At 26.6% G+C, this 24,418-nt stretch overlaps 1 protein-coding gene across 2 annotated transcripts in view; it reads right to left on the bottom strand.

Moving 5' to 3' along the window:
* Positions 1-3,202: 3,202 nt before the first annotated feature.
* LOC117174999 overlaps positions 3,203-24,418 on the bottom strand; it is a 60,705-nt gene continuing 39,489 nt past the window's right edge. Inside the window, exons 14-21 of one of the 2 annotated variants that reach the window (XM_033364488.1) lie at positions 13,907-13,966; positions 13,692-13,819; positions 13,184-13,309; positions 12,889-13,093; positions 6,950-7,098; positions 6,074-6,289; positions 5,890-5,991; positions 3,203-3,859 (exon numbers count right to left, since the gene is read on the bottom strand). In XM_033364488.1, coding sequence (XP_033220379.1) covers positions 3,776-3,859; positions 5,890-5,991; positions 6,074-6,289; positions 6,950-7,098; positions 12,889-13,093; positions 13,184-13,309; positions 13,692-13,819; positions 13,907-13,966 — 1,070 coding nt within the window. In that variant the 3' untranslated portion in view covers positions 3,203-3,775. The remainder of the gene's footprint in view (positions 3,860-5,889; positions 5,992-6,073; positions 6,290-6,949; positions 7,099-12,888; positions 13,094-13,183; positions 13,310-13,691; positions 13,820-13,906; positions 13,967-24,418) is intronic. The other variant, XM_033364489.1, reaches the window with a different exon arrangement.

Here is a 24,418-nt window from a genome sequence, read left to right as displayed (position 1 = left end):
TTCATTTTTTATCTCATATGGAGTTAAACCCTTTAAATGAAAATGTTTGATTACCGCTCTGAACTCGTTTTTTTCCATTTTTTTTAACAAACAATTTTTTTTTCAATTGGTTATAAAAACACGTAAACTCAGAAGATATGGACTGTGACTGCACCATATATCTAGGCGGGAGTGATGCTGACTGAAAACAGATGATTTGGAGCGATTCGCGCGCCATATGTTGGTCATTCTAAGGACTTATTGAACTACCCTCGTATGTGTGTTATTAATATTTTCATGTACATAACTTTTAATGCAATATAATTAATAAATCTTGTAAAGCGAATTAGCGATGCAAACATTTAAAATATTAAAAATGAAATAATTTAGGGTTTCAAGGTTAGAACATTTTAAATAAAAATTATATAATGTTCTTATTTACTTCTCATAAATTTAAAAACCCGCTCATCAATTAAATGTTACAATAAAACATGTTGCTGAAACGGTCCCCAGATATTTTTTTGCACGGCCCTGACGTAATCGTACTTCAACTTTATAGTCGAGATTTTTTTCCGGTATCCCAACCGTTCGGTTAGCCGTGAAGCTTACGCCGTAGGCGATAGAACGCGTTAAACGTCGGTTAGGTCGTTAGAAAACCCGTCGCAGCGTTTTCGATTTTTAATAGCTTTAATATTGTTAAAAGCGTGCGATCAAATCGTATGTAATGTATTGTAATTTAATGTAATCGTTTTAGCTAAATTGTGTATGTGCATGTGAACGAAATTGTATTCTGATTGGCTGTGACTGACTAATGTGTATTTATAGGTTATATACTGTTGATTGCGTATAAGTTTTTTTTTTATTCACAAAAGCTTACGGCTTACCAAACTGGTAGTTGAAGTTTCCAGAGCGTCAGTGATTCCCTCGTGACTTTTCTGTAAACTCTCTTGTATTTTCTACCGAGTTCTCGACCACGTTTTACCCAACTGTTCATTAATATTTATCTAACGTTTTATATATTTTATAATTATGTCTATTGAAATGTCAACTACCAAGTACAGTATTAATTAAAGTGCATTTCGATAGACATTAGTATTAATTTGTCACACTTTCATTTTTGTGAATGAGGTATTACTGAATTTCATTTTACCAAAATAGAAATTAAACTTTATCAAAGTGTCCAGTTGTCCCGAGTTTACTCAACTGAGTTTCGTAAAGTTTCTCTATCTATTTTTCTCCGTTTATCGTTCTTTGTTGACAAGCAACTTTTTTGCTGCAAAAAAACTTTTTTGCTGTCGGAAAAATTCGTCTTTTTGTGTTGGGAGTGTGACTATTTAATTAAATCTTTAACTATTTTTGTACAATTTGTCTCTGTTACTGGAAAGTTGATCTATTTGGTCATTTTATGTAACGGTTTGGCTGATAATTATTATTTTTTTTTTAAATTCGTCTTTGAACTTTAACTTTCAACTTAAATTCTAATTCAACTATTTTGTTGAAATAGCATTTCATCTTTTGCTATCCAGCCACAATCTCTATAATTTTGAATATAAAATATTATTTGCAGGGTCTGAAAACATATCTTTCGACCAACCTTGACAGCAGACTCGCTCTGAAGTCGGGAAAGAATTTGGTCCACGACCCGAGATATATAAAATATTTTTTTTTTCAACTTAAATGTATACAATTTTTGTCGTTTCGTTTAATTTTGTGTAACTTTCAGAATATATATTGGGTAAATAAATTTTTGCAATTAGTTATGTATAAAAATTAAACATACATATTTTTCATTCAAAAGTTTTAGTTTACTTATTTAATACATTGATTAATATTTTACAAATTTTTAAAAACTTAATTAATTTTGCCACATATCAGAAACATCACGTAATGTAGGTATTTCCAGTTACACATTCCGTTTTATTAGAAAACTAGGATGAGGTTTTAACAATACAACATATATATGTAACTGGAAATATGCCCACAACAGGTCATGTTTCTGCTACGTGGAGAAATTAATTTTTCTGTTTTTTTGTTAATAATTAAAAAAAAAGATTTTACCACCCGAGATAGTGGATTCAATTATAAAAAATAGTCGTTTTGATTATCAGTATTACGAGTATATGAACATAATAGATTTACCATTTTCTATATTCTATGTGAATATTTTTGGATTTTCAAGTTGATACTCTTAAGATAATCGAGTACACAATCCTGCAATCGTAAACTTTACACTCTACGATAGTGAACCTAACCTTCAAATTTTCACACTCAAGAATCGTAAGCTTGACATTCTAGAATAGTGAATCTGACCATCAAATTTTGACACTCCACGGATGGTACTCCTAACTATCCAGGGAGCTGTCTCATAGTCAAAACTCAAATGTAGTCAGTTAGACACTCTAAATTTTCAGGCTGACCATCCATTTTTCTCCGTGTGATTATAAAAGTGTTACAGTGAGTGCCCCGCGTCTTGATGACAGCACCGGTTGTTTAATATTTTTTATTCACTGCTTTGAAAAATTATTCCCCGGAAATATTTATGTAATTTAATATTGAAGCTTGCTACTTTTTACCATGCCTTCATTTACATTTTGATTTCAACTAAATTTTTCAATAAATAAAAAGATTCATCCAGGGTGTCACTTACTGATCGCATGACACTAAGTGGAGTCCTTACTTTATTTTGTGTACCATATACGAGTATATTTGTGTAGGAATGGGTAGTCACACTCTTCTAATTTTGAGTGGCCGCCGTTCATTATAATAGTTACAGTAAAGGTTTTCTCTTTAAGGCCATCTGACGAGTGGGTCACGTGACCAAATTCCTACCTTACCTTCACCTTTCTTAGCTCCGAACTTATTTTCACACGAAGCTCCACATCGAGTTGAAAATTTGGGATAATAAATAAGAAGCACTAAGGAAGGTTGGTCTGGTCCTAAACTTTAATAATTATGAAAAAAGCGAAAAAAAATTATTTACAACAAAAAACTTTTTTATAATTATACAAATTTAGGACCAACCCCACCATTCTTAGTGCTTCTTGTTTAGTATCCCAAATTTTCAACTCAATGTGGCGTTTTGTGTGAATATAAGTTGGGAAATAAAAAAATTGGCGGTAAGGTAGGAATCTGGTCACGTGACCCACTCGTCACATGGCCTTAAGAGCAATTTATTTATCATAGAAACGGCTTATTATTAAGGTAAATAAATAATAATGTAACCTTCGATCCACAATTATATTGAAAGAATTACAACATACATACTGACAAATTTTATAGTAGTTTACACAGATAATGATTCTAATACTGTCATTTTTTTCACATTCAAGATCTCTGCTCATGATTGTAAGATAACATGTTTAAAATTATTATTTCATATTGAGCATTTAGAGATTTAGCACAATTTATTCGTTAACAACGAGTGGTGTAAGGAGACTCAAGTTTAAACAAATTAAATTCACAAAATATATAATGAAGTCTTAAAGTATAAATTGTACAAAACATTGAAAAGATTGAAAGGGGGAGAGAACACGAATAAAAAAGATAATCTTTTTATACATTTTACAAAAAAGATTGGATATTGTTTTCTGTGGAAGATATAATTCATTAATAAATATTAATATTTCGTATACACAAGCAACGGGAGATTTGACTTGATATCAAATAGGTTCAATATTTTATACAGAAAAGAACGACGTTTTCACTGCATTTGTAAAAAATATGATTTTGCTCTTTCTTCTCCTTACAAATCTCTCAACACAATTTAATCCAGTTAGTTTCAATTTAAGTAATAAATCTAGCTTGACAATATTATTTCTTCTTCTTGAAGCTGATGAATTTCCGATTTGTTCATGTAATAGTAGGTTGGTTGTCTTGATTTCTGTAAATTTAAATCAAATATTTAAAATTAATAAAATTTAGTGACAATATAATTTGCAGGAATATGTGACATATAATTTGCAAGAATTCCGAAAATTAAAATAAAAGCACAAAAACCGGGAACACTTATTTGAGCCGGGATCACATTTCAAGTTCTGGATAATGTAACCATTTTTATTAACCATAATAACAAGGCAAATAAATTTGATTGTTTAGTATTTTAAAAAAAGTGATGACACGAGACCGAGCGTCAATACGACTTTTTTTGACTGTTTTTAATTTGTTTATCTCTTTTTATGAATTAGAATTTTTAAAGAAGTTCTATTATGTCATAATAAAATTCACTTCTGAATCTTGCTAAACATTATTGATAAAAAAGAGTTTTAATTGTAATTGTAAATGTCGAAAAAAATCCGGATGCTTTTTAAGGCAATTTTTTTATTTTGCTGGTTTTAAAAAGAAATTATAGGAAAGCTATATTATTTAAAAAAATATTTAGAAGTTGTAGGAGTTTTTAAAAAATTAGAAAATAATTTAAACAATCTTTCGGATTAAGTTTTTTTTAAACATAGTTTTTAAGAATTTTGAATAGTTTCAAGAGAATAATCTTTTTTTAGATTTCTAGGGAAATTTCAAAGGATTTTCAAATGAAGAATAAAATATCTGAAAGATTTTGCTGCTTATTTTTTCAATTATTTAGATTTTTTTATTTCAGAAAAACTACAAATAATTTTTTAAAATATTTAGAAGGCTGAGAGGGTTATACAGATTTTTTTATTTCTACGGAAAAATCGAATCATTTTGAGAAATATTTAGAAGGTGCGGAAGTTTTTACAAGATTTATAAATAATTTTAAATTTGAGAGGATTTCAAAATTTTTTTTAACAAAATGCGGATCTTTAGAGATTTCGAAACATAATATAGAGGCGGTTTAAGAGTTTTAAACGGTTTTAAGAGAATAAAAACATTTGCTTAAATTCATGGGAAAATTTTTAATTATTTTTCATACTTTAAAATGAATTCTAAAAGAAAATTGAAAAATATTTCGAAACATTTCCAACGATTTCCTGAAACTTTTAAAGAAGTACAAAAGATTTAAAAAAACTTACAATTCTTGAAGTAGAAATTTTCAGAAAGATTTTGAGTAAAATTAAGAGATATTAAGAAGTGTTTAAAAGATTCAAAAATGATTTGAACCTGGTAAAAGTTCAAAAAATTCTAAACAAAATGAAGATTTTTTCTTAATTTCGAAAAAGCTGCTTTTTAAGAATTTCGAATGGTTTAAAGAGAATGAAAGAGATTCTTAAGATTCCTGGGAAAATTTGAAATAATTTTTTAATTAAATAATTAATTTTAAGAGACTATTTAAAAAAGACTTTAAAAGATTTCCAACATCGAGACAATATAATCCGGTAGATTTTAAAGCAATTTTTTCATTTAAGCGCATTTTTTTTATTTTAGGAAAAGTACAAATAATGTTGAAAGACATTTAGAAGGCTTAGAAGATTATGTGATTTAAAAAAAAAATTTTGTGAGTTTTGACAAGCCTCAAAAATAATTTAAAATTTGAGAAGATTTCGAAAAATTCAAAACAAAATGTGGCTCTTTGGAGAATTTGAAACAAATTTTAGAAGCGTTTTAAGAATTTTAAGAGAATAAAAACATTTTCTTAAGATTCATGGGAACATTTTTAATGATTTTTTATTTTGTAAAATAAATTCTAAAACAAAATTGCTGGCTGAAGAAGCCCGCTATCGTATGTTCAAAATGTCTTGAACAATTTTAATACAATTGTATTTTGTTACCGACCAAGCAAAGTTCTTTTCCATGCTGAGTTACCGACATCCAATAAACGCCAGCAGTCAATAAGGGTTAAAGAACTGGCATAGCTATACTACTTATTACTTTGTTTCAATATAATTTTGTGCACGAAAATTAGTAGACACCCTGAATTTTTATTTTTATATAAGTAAAATTTAAACTTTTTTTCAAAAAGAAAGTATAGAAATTAAAAAATAAAGAATCTTTTACCAAGTCTTTCTTCACTCGTTTGGCTCCAGCTTTTATTAGAATATTGCTTAACACTTCAATAGATGGCAAAGCCATTGCATAATGAAGAGCAGTTCTGTCCATCTGCAAGGAAAATATAAAAAATAAAATTTAATTGGGATATTAAATATTAGTTTCATTTTTTGTCAATTTAATAAGGACATACATTATCACCAATCCTTAGAGTTTCCGGAAATATGTGAACTATGTGTTCCACAATTTCTTCATTTTCTTTCAAAACTGCAATGTGAAGTGCTGATCGTCCATATATATTTTTGCCAATGCAAAGCAATTTTGCACCACCACCATTTTTTTCTAATAGAGTTTTCACTAATTCTGTATCTTCTGCTCGTATTGCGCGGTGCAATTCTTCTCTCCTCGTCTGAAAATATTGAATTTCCAATGATTTTATATTTAAATGATTTTTCATTTTGTGAATATAAAAATCATTAGGAAAAGCTGTTTTAAACAGCTTTTAATTAAATATCAATTTGAAAGACATAACGTTTCAAATTTCTAGATTGAACTCGAAATTGACATAATATTCAGTTTTATTTTATTTTTGATGTTAAAGTTCTTGAACAGGTAAAATTAATTAATAATGTTTTATGTAAATTTTTCTGTCTACTGGTCCAACCAATATTATTAGAATATTGATTATTCTTAAGATTATGAAAAAATGCTCTCTAGCTCAATCTCAGGAATAATAAATATTCTAATAATATTGATTGGACCAGCGGAGAGAAAAATTAAGATAAAAAATATTAATGAATTCAGTCTTATGTTTAAGTTTCGACTTGATGTTTTATGTTTGAGATTAATAAAAAATATAAAAACTTTATTTTAAAATTATCTAAAATTTAAAAAAAAAGGAAAATTAACAAGTTGGTAATGTTGCTATCGAATTGGCATTTCAAAATTGGAAGATTCTCAAAATTGATAGCTTTAGATTTGAAAGATTTTAAAATTTAGATTCGTTTAAACTCGAATTTAACCCAATCTTTGTTGATTTTCAAAAAATGAGCTGAATATTTTATAATACCATGTAATTAGGTATCGATTGAAGAAACTGAACAGTTGCTTCGTGCCCCTGTTGATTAGCTACGTCGACTATATTCACTCCTGAATCCGTGGCGTCCAAAATGTGGTCATATCCTTCCAATAGTAACTCCACTAATTTTTCAGTCTCTCCTTAAAATTAATAATAATTTTAAATTATCCTCAATAGAATGTTTCTTCAAGATTCAATTCCTTGCGAAATAATTGAAAAGGCTGTTTTTAAATTATTTTGCTTGGATTAAACAATTTTTTTCATGTATCTTTTCTTTTGTGTTCTAAAGAGTTTAAAGGTTTGAAGAAATTCTCACAGGGATAAGCATATGCTCGACCTTTATGTGCTTTGAGAATTTAATGAGCATTCCTAAACATTTTTAATTATGATTTAAAAAATCGTATTTTACATTATTTATATTTCGCGGGAAAATGTACACTGTTAAAAATGTTTGAAATTTTAATATATAGATTTAATATACATTTGTATATTAAATTTAAGACCTCAGTATACGAAATCGCCATTAAGAGACTATGTATATTAAATTTCATATACTGCACATTGATCATTTATTATAAAAGGCATAACATAACATTTTTGCCGAAAGAAACATAAATGTCACTAGTTTTTAAGTGGAAAAATTCAAATAAGAAAATGATTACGAAGCCTAACCTCGAAGCACCTGTACTGTGTACTGACTTTAAAATTTTAATAGTAACGGTGAATTTTAGAAAAACTTCCATCCATAAGTTGCACTTTAATTATAAATAAGTAATTAGTCAGGGAATTTAAGGTTCTTCCTTTATCTTTTAATCTTTGACGAGATTTGAAGGCATCAAAGGATTTTGTGTTTTAACGCACTCTGTTTCACCAACTTTAATATACATGCATATAAATTTTACAACATTATGGTATAGTAAAATTAATGTACCGTATATGCAAATGACTTTACTCACATGTATATTAAATTTCCATCTGATTTTTTTACAGTGTATCGACTATAGCTTCAAATTGGAAAGGGCCCTTAAATTAAATGGTAAAAGAAATCAAAAGTAATATAAAACATATTATTTGCATTAAACAATGCCTTACTCAGGGTTATCCCAATTTCTAAATTCTTCCAGGTATAAAACTAACCACACATTAAGAAGATTATTAGCATTAATGCCAAAAAATTGATTTCGAAATAATTATTTATCACTTCTTAGTTGAGTTTTTCAATCAAAAAGATAAATTTTGAACCTAAGATTTTAATTTTTAACTAAAATGATGAATCTTCAACCAAAAATAAGAATTTTAAACCAAATAGTTAAATTTCCAACCCAAAAGATTAATTTTTTACTAAAAAAGACTTATTTTTCAACAAAGTATGTGAATTTTCAACTAAAAAGGATCAGTTTTCAATCTAAATTAGAATATTTAAAATGTTATAAAAATAAATGGTTATAAAAAAAAAACGAATTTTAAACAAAATAGTTTCTTTTTCACCCAAACAAATTATTTATAACCAAAAATAGAAGAATTAAATTTTCAGTTCAAGCAATTAATTTTTAAAAAACTGATTCTTATCAAAATAATTCAATTTTAAACCCCAAACATGAATTTTCTACTAAGCAAGATAGAGTTTCAATAAAATATATACATTTTTAACTAAAAAAAGATAAAGTTACAAACCAAAACTAGAATTCTATTATATAATGGTTTACATCTTCATTTCAAAAAATTAATTTTGAACAAAAAAGAAACGAATTTTTAGCCAAAGAAATTAAATTTTAATCACAGTGATAAATTTTCAGTCCAAAATATGAATTTTCGACCAAATAATAGAATTTCTAACCCAAAAGATGAATTTTGTATCTGAAAAATATATAATTTTAAACTATTTAGTTGACCAAAGAAATAAATTGCTAACAAAAAATAGAATAGTTAAATTTTCTAAAAAACATAACTTTTTCTAGCGAAAGAACTTACATGTCTATTAAAGAATGTAAATTTTCCACAGAAAGTGAAATAGTTAAAGTAAATTTTCAACTAAAATGATAAATCTCCAATTAATAAAAATTAATTTTTAACCAAAGACATGAATTCTCAACTAAAAATATATGTTTTCGATTTTTCAATAAAAGAGTTAAATTTTCGACCAAAGAAATTAATTTTTAACCAAAAAGATGAAGTTCCAACTAATGAAAGTACTCTTCTACCCACAAAGACGGAGTTTCCACAAATAATTGAAATTTCACCTGAAACAGATAGGTTTTCAACTTAAAAATAAAATAATAAAATTTTCAGAAAAAAACATAATTGTCAATAAAAACAAAAGTGAATTTTTAAAGAAATAGTATGATTTTCAAGAAGAAGATTAAATTTCTATCAAAATAAATTTTCGACAAAAAATGAAACAAATACATCTTCAGTTTGAAAAATTAATTTCCAACTAAAAGAAAATGAATTTTCAGCTAAAGAAATTTATTTTTAATTACACTGATGAATTTTCAATTAAAAATATACATTTTTGACCAAATATTGGAATTTTCAACCTCAAAGATAAATTTTCTTAAAAAAAAGCGAATTTTAAACCAAAGAAATGAATACCAAACAAAAAATAGAATAATTAAATTTTCTATAAAACAGAACATTTTTCAACGAAAAAGATTACATTTCTATCAAAAAATGAAAATTTTCCACCAAAAATGAAATAATTCAACCAAATTTTCAACTAAAATGATACATTTTCAACTAAAAGAAAATTATTTTTTAACTAAAAATATAAATTTTTTACCAAAAATTAAATACTTGAATTTTCAGTTAGTAACAAAAATGTTCAGTAAGAAAAGAAACGATTTTTCCACAAAATAGTTAAATTTCCAACCAGAGAAAATTCTTTAAAAAATTCTCCTGAAAATTATATTTTTAGTTATAAATTTTATTATTTAGTTGAAAATTTATCAGTCGTCCTAAAACGACATCCTTTTCGGTTGCAAATTCAACTGTTTTGTTAAAAATTTGTCTTTCCGGGTTGAAAATTCAACTCTTTCCGTAGAACATTAACCTTTTGTTTAAAATTCATATTTTGTTGCTGAGAACTCAACTGAAATCTCTTTTTTGGATGAAAACTATTTTAAAAATTTTTGTTGTTGTTGTTGAAAATTGGTCTCTTTGCTTAAAAAATCCATTTGTTTTAATAGAATTTTCATTTATCTTTGGAAAAATGCAACTGTTTGGTTGAAAAATTCAGCTCTTTTTTTAAAGTTTGTCTTTTTGATTTTTAAATATACCTGCTTTAGCAGAAATTACATCTTTCTTAAATAAAAATGCAACTGTTTGAACGAAAATTCAACATCTTTATTGAAAAGTCATAATTTTTGGTTCAAAAGTCTGCCGTTTTGTTGAAAATGTAACTATTCCGTAGAAAAATTACATTTTAATCAAATTTAATATTTTGGCGTTGAAAAAAGAACTGAAATCATTTCTCGATAAAAATTCAACTATTTGTTTTAATTTTTTTTTAAATTAGAAATTCACCTGTTTTAAGAAAAATGTAGTTTTTGTTTAAAATTTTTATTTTGGTGTTGAAAAATCAACTGAAGTCTTTTCTGGATAAAACTTCAACTTTAAAAACAATGTGTCGTTTTTATTAAAAATTCATCTGTTTTGGCACAAATTTCATATTTCTTTGATAAAAATACAACTATTTGTCGTTAAAATGTATTTTTTGTTAAGAAATGTACAATTTCATCTTGAAAAGTCAACTAGAATCTTTTTTTGGATAAAAATGAAACTATTTCATGGAAAATTCAACGAATGAATTTAAGTCATCCTTTTTGGTTTAAAATTCGTCATTTTGCTTAGTAAATTCAATTTTTTATTAGAAACTTATTTATTGTTTAAAAATGTATATTTCGATCGTATAAAGTCATCTAAAATCTTTTTTAACAGAAAATTCGACTATTCTATTGAAAACTTATCTTTTTGATATAAAAAAATCATCTGTTTTAGTAGAAAATTCATTTTTCTAAAATGAAAATGCAACTATTTGGTTAAAAGTTATTCTTTTTTGCTTGAGTATTCAACTATTTGGTTTGAAAGATTTTGTTGAATCACTTTGTTAACAAATCACTTTTCTTATTGAAGATTAATATTTTTCCTTGAAAATGCATCTCTTTGGTTGAAAGTTTAACTATTTTGCTTAAAAATTAATATTTTCAAATGATAAAAATCAACTATTTGTGTAAAAGTTAAACTACTTTGTTCAAAGTTTATTTTTTGATTAAAGGTTTATGTCTATGGTTGAAAATTAAATTGTTTAGTGGAAAAGCCTTTGTTTGGTTTAAAATTAATTTTTTAACTGAAAAAGTAACTTTTCCATTTTTTAAGATTGATATTTTTTAGTTGAAGAGCCTCATTTTTTGTTCAAAAAATAATTTTCTTGGCTTAAAATGTTATTTTCTTTGGATAAGAATGCATTAGTATCGCATAGAAAATTGGTCTTTTTGGTTTTAAAATACTTCTTTTTTTGTATAATTTTCATTTTTTTAAATCGCAATATAGACTATGTCACTTTTTCGTTGGAAAATCATGAGGGTGGTTCTTATTTATACTTCGTGGATTTTTTTTTCAATTTTCTCTGCCCCCTCCCCGTTTTGTTCGAAAGTACAAAAAAAATCTCCAAATTTGAGCAAAATCGGTTAATATTTAGAGGTGCCGCAAAGACCATGAGATTTCCCATTGATGGTGTTTCAGTATATTGTTCAGAATTCGTCAAAGAATAATAATCAATTATAAATTTTGAGGTTAAATAATTTTAAGTCACCCTTATGGGCCCCCAAAGAAAGCCCAATGAGTGACAAATTCGAATTGTACGGAACATTGTGGTTTATTGTGCTTTTTAATAGGTAAAAAAATCAATATTCGGTCATTTGTTAACTAATATTCAATTGTTTAAACAATATGAATTTGTTTCAATATTTCTTTTTTTCAGTTAACTCGCGAAATGAACGTATTTTCTAGACTTCATGAATTATTTAATCAATGAATACAATAAAATAATTATATAATGATAATAATAATAATTATTATTATATTATGAATACTCGTAGATGTTTAAACAAATTTTAATTGTTTAAACAATTTTTTTGTTTATATATCGTATTTTTGCTATTTTTCAAAAGATTTAAATATTTTTATATTCTACTTTGCTTTTTAAGAATATTCTTAAATTTTTAAACAAATTAAAATGGTTGAAAATTTTTTAATTTTTTCAAACTTTTATGGGTATTTATAATAAACAAATTAGTACATAAAAATATTAAAATTTGTCGATAACTTAGTGAGATAAAATGTTTCTCCAGTTTTTTCGTAGGTAAAATATATATACCTGAACAAATAAGTATTATTTAAATAATTGTGAAATTATTTAAACAAATTATTTTATTGTTCTCGTTGATTAAATAACTCATAAAGTCTAGAAAATATGTTCATTGTGCGACTTAACTGAAAAAATAAATATTGAAACAAATTAATATTGTTTAAACAATTAAATATAAGTTAAGAAATGACTGCGTATTTCTAAATTACCGAATAATTATTATTTATTTTTTGAACTTTTAAGAAGCGTCAATAAACTTTATTTTGATTATTATTAATTCTTCTTCTCTGACGAATTCTGAACAATATATTGAAATACGGATTTATTTGTAACATATTATCGCGTTTAAATAGTATATTTACAAAAACGAAGCTTTTTCCAAATAAGTCAATGGGAGAAATTTCATGGTCGCCACTCTTAAATATTAACCGATTTTGCTCAAATTCGAAGGTTTTTTTCGGGGTATTTAAACAAAACTGGGGGGGGGGGGGGGGGGGGGGGTTGGAGGGGTGAGAGTACAGAAATTCGAAAAGTGAAAAATAAGGGCGACCCTAATCATTCATACCTCGTGCCGCCAAATAAACAACCCATCGATCAATTTCATCAATATTTTCTTGGATATTTGCTTGCTCTGCTATGTCCCTGCCAGTTCGATAAAGTTCATCTCTAAATCCCACATTTAACTGTGCATCTTGCAAAAGATGGTACAGTGCGTCTTTTGAGTGGGATCGGACTGCTGCAAAATGAAGAATGCACTGGCCATGTTCATCCTACAATGAAGAAATATTTGTTGTTCTCCTAATTATTGTTTTATTTATTTCAAATAGAAATTCTTGTAAGAAATATTTCAAATGTCCTACTCGGTTCGTGCCATTAAAGTTTGATTCCATGGGATCGATGTCGGGACTCTGAGGGTAACCGGGATCGTCTTCTGCATTATCATTCGTTTCTTCTTCTCGTTCATCAATAATTAAAACATTAGCTTCCTATAGAAAAAAATAAATTATTCTAAGAGCCGCACTTTTTGATCTACAGAGTGATTAAAATCGGTAAAACATTAATTGTACGTAATTCTACTGAAGTATATTGTGCAAACAATATTATAATTTTTTGTTAAACACATAAGTATGATCCAAAACGTCATTTTCAATTTAAAATCTGGGTCAAAGGGGCTTCTGTTTGATGAATTGTTACCGGAAGAAAAAAAATATTTACGAACTTGTTCAATGTTATATTTTTTAGTTTATAGTATTTAAAGAACGATTTTCTAACGTACATAATTATCTGAAAAAAAGAGTATTTGACATTAATTTTTAATATTTATTATAGGCTGATTACATTGATAAAAATAATAAAATATAAAATTACATGAGTTTGGTCTGATGTTTTTTTCTTGTTGACAAAATTGTACAAGAATGAGGCAAGGTACGTTACCGGATCTTCTGGACGTGTTTTCGCAACTTCTGTTAATCCTTTTATCAAAGGATCTCCAAGTGCTAAAATGAGAAATTTTTTTAAATGTTCAATATGTTTCAATTATAAATTATTGGAGATATTTTAAAATTTTTTTACATAAGACTCACAATTTGCTAGATAACGACCTTCCTCAACACGAAAAATTGAACTCTCACTTTGATCTTTGCCTGAAACACGAACGATAGTTATTTGAAGATTTTCTCTATAAATAAATTTATTTCTATTTATGTATACTTTTTATCTCATATTTAATAAATACTATTTTAAAGAAGCCCAGTATGCACAATTTGTGTAGAATTTGAGTATCTGCAGATAATTAAAATTACCAAAAATTGGAGAGACTAAAAAAAAAAGTTTAACCCATATTACCAAATTTTTTCATGACAAACGCTTAACAAATCTAGTAACACAGCGTGCGATTTGGTGAGCATAGTGTCAAAAAACCTCGTGTGCAGATCGGTGCTATAAATCTGAAAATCATGAAATTAGGCTATAATTCTGTTACAAACATTTTTTTTAGACAAAATCGTGAACGTACAAATTTTGTAGATTTTATTATACTTAGATTTATCACAAATGTACATTTTTATCAGGGCCTGAAATGATTAAAATAATTTAATCAATTTGATCATTTAATAAATTCAAGTTCATAAAACAGATTTTATTCAATATTGCAAAAGAGTAAAGTTCCTTTTGTAAATATATTTTAGTTTACAAATATAGAAAAATTCGAAGAATTTAAAAAATTACGATTGTTTTCAAATATTCGAGAATTTTTGCATATAGTTTAAATATTTAAAAAATATTTTAATAAATATAAAAGATTGTCGATTTCAAAAGATTAAAAATATATATTTATTATTAAACCAAATCCCTTTTGGGATAAGTATAAAAGCTTAATATTCTTAGACATCATATTTTTAAACTTGGTCGGCCTCCAAACAATTTAAAATGATTAATTTTGGAAGAGGGTTTGGAGTTTTTTTGTTTTTTAATTTTGAAACATAAAAATATGTTAAAAATGTATATAAGTGCATCTTTTGAGGCCCCGTTTTTTATTTATTATAAGTATACAGAATCACTGCCGCCTTCAGACATTTCATTTTTTTTAAGTTTCTGGAAGTTTGAGAGATAAAGAACATATTAATTAAATATAAGGAATATTATTGGTATCGTTTAATTTTTTATTTCTTTAGCTTCCAAATTCCAAACTTTTTTTTATTTGTCACCTGAAGTCGGCCCTGTGCAAAACACATCAAGTTGGAAATCGTGACGAATTGAAATTGTCGCCACGTCTTAATTCAAAAAATGAGCTCTTTCAACACAATTTTTAGGATTATACCAGAAAAAATATAAAACCCAGTTCAAATAATGCAGAAATCGTTTCTGCAAACATTTTAATAAAATTGAATTTCTGCCATGAGTCTGAATTTTTCAAAGTTTACGAAAAACGCAAGAAAGAATTTTTTTCCTTGAAAATTGAAAATGTTTATGCTTATAATGGTAGAATTTCTAGCCAAAAAAATACCACAAAATTTAATCAACCCCTAGAGTTATGAAAGCTCATGGAAAAGATAATGATATAACAAGCCAAACTTTTTTTACTGATAATAGCAGAATTTCGGGGCAAAAGCAAAAAAAAATTTCATTCACCTAGAGCATAGGCAACCCACCATAAATTAACCCCTAAAATGTACAAAATTCTGTACAGACACTGATGTGACAATTTGAAATATTTTCATTAATATGGGCAGAATTTCATCCCAAAAGTATCCAAAAAGTTTCATTCTTCGAGCTCATGTAAAACCCACCCTAAATCAACCCCTAGTTTCATAAAAAATCAGAATGACCGCTGTTCCAGTTTGATTTAACCAGTTTTTAAAACAATTAGTTGAAAGGTTAAATGTTTCAATTATTATATCATTCAGTTGACAATGCGTAATTCGATATCTTTCATTTAAAAAATGCCGTTTTATAAACTGAACAAATTAAAATACGAAGCAAATTTATAATTTTTGATAAAAAATTTGTTGGTTGATCAACGGTCAATATAAATTACAATGATTTTTAAAATCGAACTGTACATGAATGATTAACAGGTAAATAATAATAAAACTGATTTTACAGGACGATTCGGAATCAGTTTAAAACTTATGAATTTCCATATTTCACCGTTAAAAGTTCAACCGTTTCAATTAAAAAGTCTTAGTAGTTAAACAAATTTGAAGGCGTCTTTGAAACTTTATAAACTATTTTACACTATTTTAAACTTTAAGATAACATAAAAATAATTGATTTATAATTAGTATTTCTTAATTTGTAATTATTAATTATTTAGTGTATTACTATTTATTAATTATTAAGTTCTAATTTATTAAGTTTCAGATATTGTTTCAGTCTAAAATTTGAAAATGTGAAATTTATTAATCAAGAAAAAGATCGATTCATTAATATTTAGAAATATTTGACTGTTTATTTGAAATCAGTAATTAGAAAACAAATATTCAAAACTAAGCAAAACATAAACTTTGAATGATACAATTTTATTTGTTCTATTTGAACACTTTTGATTTGTAAATAAATAAAATGTTTGAATTTTGTTGTATAAATAAATATCGAAAAAATATTATTCCTAGGAAAAAATGCAAGTAAGTTGAATTTCACTTAACTTACATTTCAAAGTTCTGAAAAGATAAAAAATTAGTGTAAAATTTGAAATTATTTTAAATAATTTAAGCGAAGCATCTCCGAATAACGACAAAATCCGACTATTTATAAATAATTTTCGGTGTAAACAGCCCTGAATAGCCTAATTAAAAAAAATAAATTTGTGCAGATTTCGAACAAAAAATTTAGAAGCTTTGAAATAATTGTGAAGGCTTCAAAAGAATAGAAAACATTTTCTTAAGATTTCTGGGAAAATTGTAAATAATTTTTTAATTTAAAAATTAATTTTTAAAGTATAATTTAAAAGACTATCAAATTTGTAAAAATGTATCTGGAATATTTTTATTTTTGCAGGTTTTTAAAAACATAATTAGGAATGATTTTAGGAGAAATTCAAATAGTTAAGAAAAAATGTTTGGTTCTGAAAAAATTTCAAAAAAAAATTTCATACAACATGCAGATTGTTCAAGATTATGAAATACATTTTTGAAGCTTTTTAAGGATTTTTAAACTTTTTGAAATAAAAATAATTTAGCTTCTAGCTTAAGGAGTTTACAGTTTATAAACAAACGTAATCACTCAATTTTTATTGTTCATAGCTTGAAATTGCTTAAAATTATTTGCATCTCAGTTTTTATTGCAATAAATGGAAAATTTTTTAGCTTTAGCGTTGAATATTTTAATTTCATTGATCGCGAAAAATTTTTGTGAAACGGGAAAAAGCCGGGAAAGGGCCGTAAATTTTCTTCTTTGATTAAAACGGCCACCCTGAAAAATTCTTTGAAAAGGCACTAATTTAAAAATTTGAAATCTTTTCGCTGATAATAGTAGCTTTTCATTATAAAATTATCCAAAAAAAGTTTGATCCTTCTACCGCATGTGAAAACCACCTTAAATTAACCCCTAAACATTATATGTTCATTAGAGATGGGTTCTGCAATCGCTAAAGGGGTGAAACTTTTTTGGGTACCTTTGGTATTAAATTTTGTTATTATTAGTAAAAAAAATTTCGACTTTTCTAACAAATGAAAACAATTTCTTTCATTTTTCGTGAACGTTGTGAACTTCAGACTTATTTTCTGCCAAATAATGTAATGATCTTGACATCTATGAAATTGAATGCACTGAAAAAGTAATAACACGTTAAAGAAACAGCGATTGGTTAAATTGTAGAAATTCGGCTTCTTCAAAAAAGTGTATACAATTTTTGAATTGATGTTTTGAAAAATGAAAAAGGATAGAAATATATTTAATTATCATTCTAAGATTGGTGAAATTAAAATATGTAGAAAATAACTTAAATTCTATTTTTTACATTTTACAAACAAATTTTTAAAAATTTAAAACAGTCCCTATTTAAGAAATACTATTTTGGGAAACGTGGCGACAAAACATTGAACTTTTCAATTTTTCACGTCGAGGAGCAACTTTTCTACTAACCTAATCAAAGTCCAGTAGTCTCTCGGAAGATAATGCCAATATCAAGCCATTAAAAGTGCCATGAAATCGAATCTTCAATTCAGCTATTTTTAATGATAACACATCTTTCCAACTGGAAGGTCACACTACAATTCTAGACTAATTAACAATTATTTCAACGTTATATCTAATACAGACGAGTACGAAAATTGACCTCGAATATTATCACAGAAAGTTCTCTTAACATGTATCATTTAAAAAGTTGACAGAATAAAAAAAATATAAGTTAAACTCTTTTTCTATATAATGCTCTTGATTTTACTTTCATCGTACATTTATAATCCAAAGAAAGTATCTCGCTTTTAAGATTGAGCAAAATTCGAAACATTTACATATTTTTTGCGAATATTGAAAATATAAATTCATTAAAACTGGCAAATCGAATACGACATGTACAGGAATATATTTTCATCGAAGTTTCCTATCTATGTTCGATAATTATATAAAGTCTTTCGTATATCCTACACTTAATACGAAAATAGAATACTTCTCAAATTATATTTCTAGTTAATTGACTTTTAAAACGTATATAAATAAAGACACAAGCGTAAAATTGAGCAGAAATGTGGAAGTTATTCAAAAAAAGGTATAATTAGAAGTAATTCTAGAAATAATCGATTGGACACGATTTACAACGATTAAGAGTGATTAAAAGTTAAATTGGTTTAATTTGTTGCTAATGGTGTCAATTGTTCCCAATCTTATTTAATTGCCTAAATAGACTTGCATGCATTGCGCCATCTGCAGTTTTCGATTGTAACACACATGGCGCGCACGCTTTTATTGGTTAAAAATTAAATTCCTAATAATTTAACAAAAACCTTAAGTACCAAAAATTGAAGGTTTGTTCAGGCGGTATACCGAATGAAAAGTAGATAGTATCTGGGTTATAAAAACATGCAAAAATTATGTCCTTTCACGATTGTGGCAGTGATATAGTGTGATTATCAAGACGGCAGTAGTAGTTTGATTTAGCGGGTGCATTGTTGTAAAACGATTATTAACATCTTTTTATATTCATATTGCTGGCATTCGTTTAAGGGCATGTGATACTTACAGTTTTCCCGGCTTTTTTCCACAAAAATGAAAATTTTTAAAAACTGAATTCGGAGATGCTATAAAATATCATAACGGACGTCCCCGGACTCTTTTTTTAGGGATAATAACAAAAAAAATTATTGTGCTAAATAAAAATGTTATGCATATGCATTATTTTGAGGTTACATCGTTTTTCATATCTGCCTTTCCGATAATCTGAAAATTATTTATGAAATAAGCTTGTTTGATTGCCTGCAAACAAGGTTAGTTCCGGGAGATTAGTTACTATGTTTTTTTGTAAGTCCTAAGTTTTCGGCCAAAAATATTGTGTAGTTTGGAAGTAAAGCTGGGGTGAATTGTAACACACATAACCTCGAAATACACACGCACGTTGTTAGCAATATCAAACATTTTTTGATAAAAAAAACACAAACAAAGTGTGTGAGGACCTCCGTTAGTATGTTCGCAATCATTTCCCAAATTTTAAAGGCAAAATATTTGTTATTCTCGGAAAAAAGCCGGGGGAATCTAACACTGAAAAAATCGATACTATTTCCCAAGCGCTATGCAAATTAATCACATTTTGCTAAATTACAACTTTTATTAATTAACCTACAAAAAAAGTGTGTGGGGACGTCCGTTAGCATGTTCGCTATCATTTCCCAAATTTTTAAGACAAAATATTTATTATTCTAGAAAAAAAGCCGGGGGAACCTAAAACTGGTAAAGTCGTCAATTTTCTAATAAGTATCACATGCCCTTAAAAGAGTAAACAACCGCTTGTAAATAATTATAGCAATATCAAAATAATGTGGTGACAATATTAACCTCTAACTCAGAATAATAGATACCCAATTGAAAACGATTGGAATTATCATAGAACGTAGGATTACGTTGTAACTGAAGCCTCGGCATAAATAACGCTAATTCAACAGATATTGAGTATTCTAATATTACGTCACACTCGGTCGGTAACGTCAAAATCTATACGGCTATCTATACCACTTGGTGGTCTGTAAAGCATTGTTTACATAGGAGTTTGACTATAATTAAGTAATTTAGGCGAAATAAAGTTAAAAATCGTGATATAGCTTTGCTTTTAAGGTAGAAAAGCCTTTTCTTTCCTTATTTTTGGAAATTTGGAAAGTGTGCGATTAGGCAATTCACCACGATAAATTATAAATTGCCGTATTTTAGGTTATAACCTCAATTGTCGGCGACTTATGTCCTAATACTTTTCGATAATAAGTAATTTCAAGAAGTTTTATATTGAAAGAAATACATCAAAGATACTTTAAAGGATTTAAAAAAATGTTAAGTGATCTTAGGAAATCTGAAGAGATTTTTAATAATTTGAAGAATTTGAAGCGATTTTAAAAGAAATGCAGAAAAATTGAATGATTTTTAGGAAATTTCAATTTTTTTTTAAAGAATCCAAACGGTTTTAAGGATTTGCAAGATGTTTAAAGAGATTTTAAATCAATTTAAGTGATTTTAAATAATGTCAAACGGGTTACTGAAAATGAATTCAAAAAGATTTTAATGAATTTAAAGAGATTTCAAGGGTTGTACATTTTTAAAAACATTTTAAGGAATTAAAAAACTTCAAGTGATTTTAAGAAATTACTATAGGGAGTTGACGGAATTTTAAATTTTCCTTTTAAAGGATTTAAAAAGAATTCAAAAAGTTTTACGAATTTACAAGACGTTTTAAAGAATTTTAAGACAGTTTTAGTCATTTTAAAGCATGTCAAGTGAGCTGTTGAATGTTATTTAAAAAGATTTTAATAAATTTTAAGAGATTTCTAAGGATTTAAAAAAGTTCAAAGATTTTAAAGATTTTCAACAGATTTTAAGCAATTTAAGAAAATCTAAAGGATTTTAAGAGATTTTAAATAATTTTAATCAGTTACGAAAGATTTTAAATTATTTTAGAAAAGTTGAAAGAATTTTAAAAAAATTCTAAGGAGTTAAAGATTTTCGAGAAATCTTACAGGATTTCTGAAAATTTAAGTGATTTTAAGGAATGACTAGTTTTTTTTAAAGGATTAAAAATAATTCAAAAAGTTTTAAGGATTTACAATAGATTTTATGAGATTCTATAAGAGTTTTAGTGATTTTAAAGAATGTCAAGCGAATAATTGACAAATTACTTAAAAAGGTTTCAAAGGATATGAAAAAATTTAAAGATTTTAGGGATTTTCAAGAGGATTTAAAAAAAATCTAAAAATAATTCAAAAAGATTTAAGCATTTACAAGATATTTTATAAGATTTTAAGACAGTTTTAGTTTTATTTGATTTTAAAGAATGTCAAGCGACCTATTAAATGTTATTTAAAAATATTTTAATGAATTTTAAGAAATTTCGAGGGATTTAAATAAATTCAACGATTTTAAGGATTTTCAAGAGATTTAAAGGAATCTAAGCAAAATTGGAAGGTTTTAAGCGATTACAATTAATTTTAGTCAATTTCGAGATATTTTTTAAGGATTTTAAATGATTTGAAGGAATTTAAAAAAAAAATTCGGAGAAGTTTAACGATTTTCAAAACATCTTACATGATTTCTAAGAAGGATCACAGGCTTTAATATTTTTTATTTATTCCTTTTACCTTCCTAAGTGCAAAATTAACCGCTTGACAACTTTGAAAAACACACTTTAACGTACTACAAAAATCACGGAAAATTATATTTTTTCTTGATGGCTTGTCCAAATCGCACACTTCCCAGATTGCCAACAATAATTAAAGAAATGGTTTTTCTATCGGAAAAGCAACCCAATGGGCACAAAATTTGGCGACGTCTTTACGACATCGTTACATCTTTACGACAACTTTACGACGTCCTATGTCCATGCCGTTTTGCTGTCTTTACGATGTCGTAAAGACATCGTTAGATCATGCGACTTATTTACGATATCGTAAAGACAGCAAAACGACATGGACATAGGATGTCGTAAAGTTGCAGTAAAAATTTCGTAACGATGTCGTAAAGACGTCGCCAAATTTTGTGCCCACTGAGTTAAGAGATTCAATGATAAATGAATAAGAATTCGGGATAAAATTAAAAAAAAAATAATCTCTTCAAATCTTAGAAATCCTACAAAATACCTCACTTCTCTCGAATAAATTCTTTCAAATCCGCTAAAATATGATTAAATCCCATGAAATTCTATGAAATCTAGTGATATTTCCTGCAATTCTGGAAAATTGTTTAAAATACCTTTAGATCTTTAAAAAAATCACTACAGTCATTGGAATCTTTAAAAACCTTACAAAATCAAGTAAAATCTTTAAAATTCCTTCAAATTAATACAGATAATTTACAAGTTCCTTAGAATCATTTAAAATTCCCCAAAATATTTAAAATCCTTTAAAATATTTTAAAATCCCTTGAAACTTTACCCTAAAATCTCAAAAATCTATTCACATTATTGAAATATATCAAAAATTTCGCAGAATCTTTAAAAATGCCCTAAAATATTTCAAAATAGTTCAAGACAATTCAGAAATAGAACAGAGTACTTTAGGGACATTGGCTGAATATAAGGTACACTAGGAGATATGGGGACCTGTCTGTGATTTAATAGACCTGATTTTGAGATTTTGAATAAAGAATTATGAATTTTGACGGCTGGCAACCTTAAAATATAAAATTAAAATATCTGGATCAAATCTGCTGCTAAACAGACATCCGACGATGCGTAAGATGCAAAAAATTATTTATAAATTTAGATTGAAATATTTTTAACTTAATTATTTTTATTAATTGAAATTAGCCGAATTCAATTTGAATTTTTTTTGCGACACTCTAAAATGAATGTAATTTTCTATTCTTATCCTCCAAAAATGATAAATTAGATTTAAATATGCTATCTTCACTCCATTGAATGCTGAGGGGAAAACAAAGTACCAAATGCATGGGACAAGTCTTTCGTTTTGTGTTATCTTCGTAATGAATAATCATTACTATCATTTGATTATGTCATTAAATAGTTTTTAACAAATTAAAACTTTTTTTCAAATACACTTATATTGACACAATTATTTTTTACGAATAATTGTATTCCGCTTAGTAATTAACGAATTGAAGTCAGCTGGTGATTAAAATGAAAATACCTAATTTTCGAATTTTTTATCACAGCGCTTCCGCGGAATAGAGAAATAGTTAAAAGAAAAACTCATATACATATAACTCCATGGATACAAAATATATGTTTATACAACGTTATTTTTGCCGCGGCTTCAACTCATTCAAATATTTATCATTTTTAGTAGAAAAGCTTATCCAATACTTTCAAGTTTCTTGCAATATAAGAACGCTGACTTTTTAAATAAGTTTAATTTCAAATTCTAGGAAGTTTCTAGTTTTAAATATTTAAAATAATTTGCTTTGTCTATGCCGAATTTTAAAATCATAAATTCATGAACTCATGAATAAATTCATGAACGTATGGACGTTTTTCTACAATTTAGCATGTCAAAGAATACGAGTTTAATTTTCAAATTTTTTGAAACTGAGTTTGAAATGTTAAAATATAAAAAAATTATTAAGTTTTACATTAAGAAGCTTAAGAACCTGAATTTTGAAATTTTATTTTTTAAGTCTCTGAATTTTTACTCATTCAAATCAAATCACAACAGGATTAAAAATTTACATTTTTCTTACTTCAATTTCACATAAAATAATTTTAAAATAAACAAAGTTACAGGCTTCTGAATCCATATTGTAAAATTATGAATTCTTTATTTAGAAAAAGTGTCTAGGCAGCTTGTAATTTTTACATACATTACTGAACGTTTGAACTCGAAATAGCTGGTTTAAATGTTTTAATCATACATTTAAAACGCTTAGTGTTCAGAAAACTTCCACTATGAATAGCTTAATTTGCAATTTAGTATTAAATATTTTGAATAAAAAAGGTTCAGCTTTGAAAACTTAAAATTTGAGTTTTATTAGTTTCTTCTATTTTATGTACATTTCTTTAACCAGGAAATGATTTCAATTTTTTTTTCAATTTTAGTGGTTACCTTGCGAATAATAAAAAAATTAAATTTACTGTTCAATTTAGAAAGTTGAATTAATTAAAATTCTTTTATTATAAGATGAATTTATATGCTAATAATGGCTAAGAATTAAAAATTGAGACCTCTCCTGATAAAAAATCCTTTGTCTCTAATAATATTTTTTAATTGTTTAACTTTATTCAATTAAGAACAGCCTGGAATTTTTTAAAATAATACTTCAATCTCTTTTCTGAAGTTTCACAATTTAAAAATATTCGTTTATTTTGTTGTTTGTTTAATCTCAATTTATTTGAAAACCTATAACCCTTTATAAAATGTTCACTACAATAAATAAAGAGCGCATAATATAATATAAAAAACCATTTTGCTGCTTTCACTAATATAAAATCAACTTTTTTAGTTTTATCG

This window comes from Belonocnema kinseyi, chromosome 6, assembly GCF_010883055.1.
Source record: "Belonocnema kinseyi isolate 2016_QV_RU_SX_M_011 chromosome 6, B_treatae_v1, whole genome shotgun sequence".
NCBI classification, from domain to species: domain Eukaryota; kingdom Metazoa; phylum Arthropoda; class Insecta; order Hymenoptera; family Cynipidae; genus Belonocnema; species Belonocnema kinseyi.
Note: the sequence above shows the minus strand (reverse complement) of the source record. Positions and strands in the feature narration are given on the sequence as shown.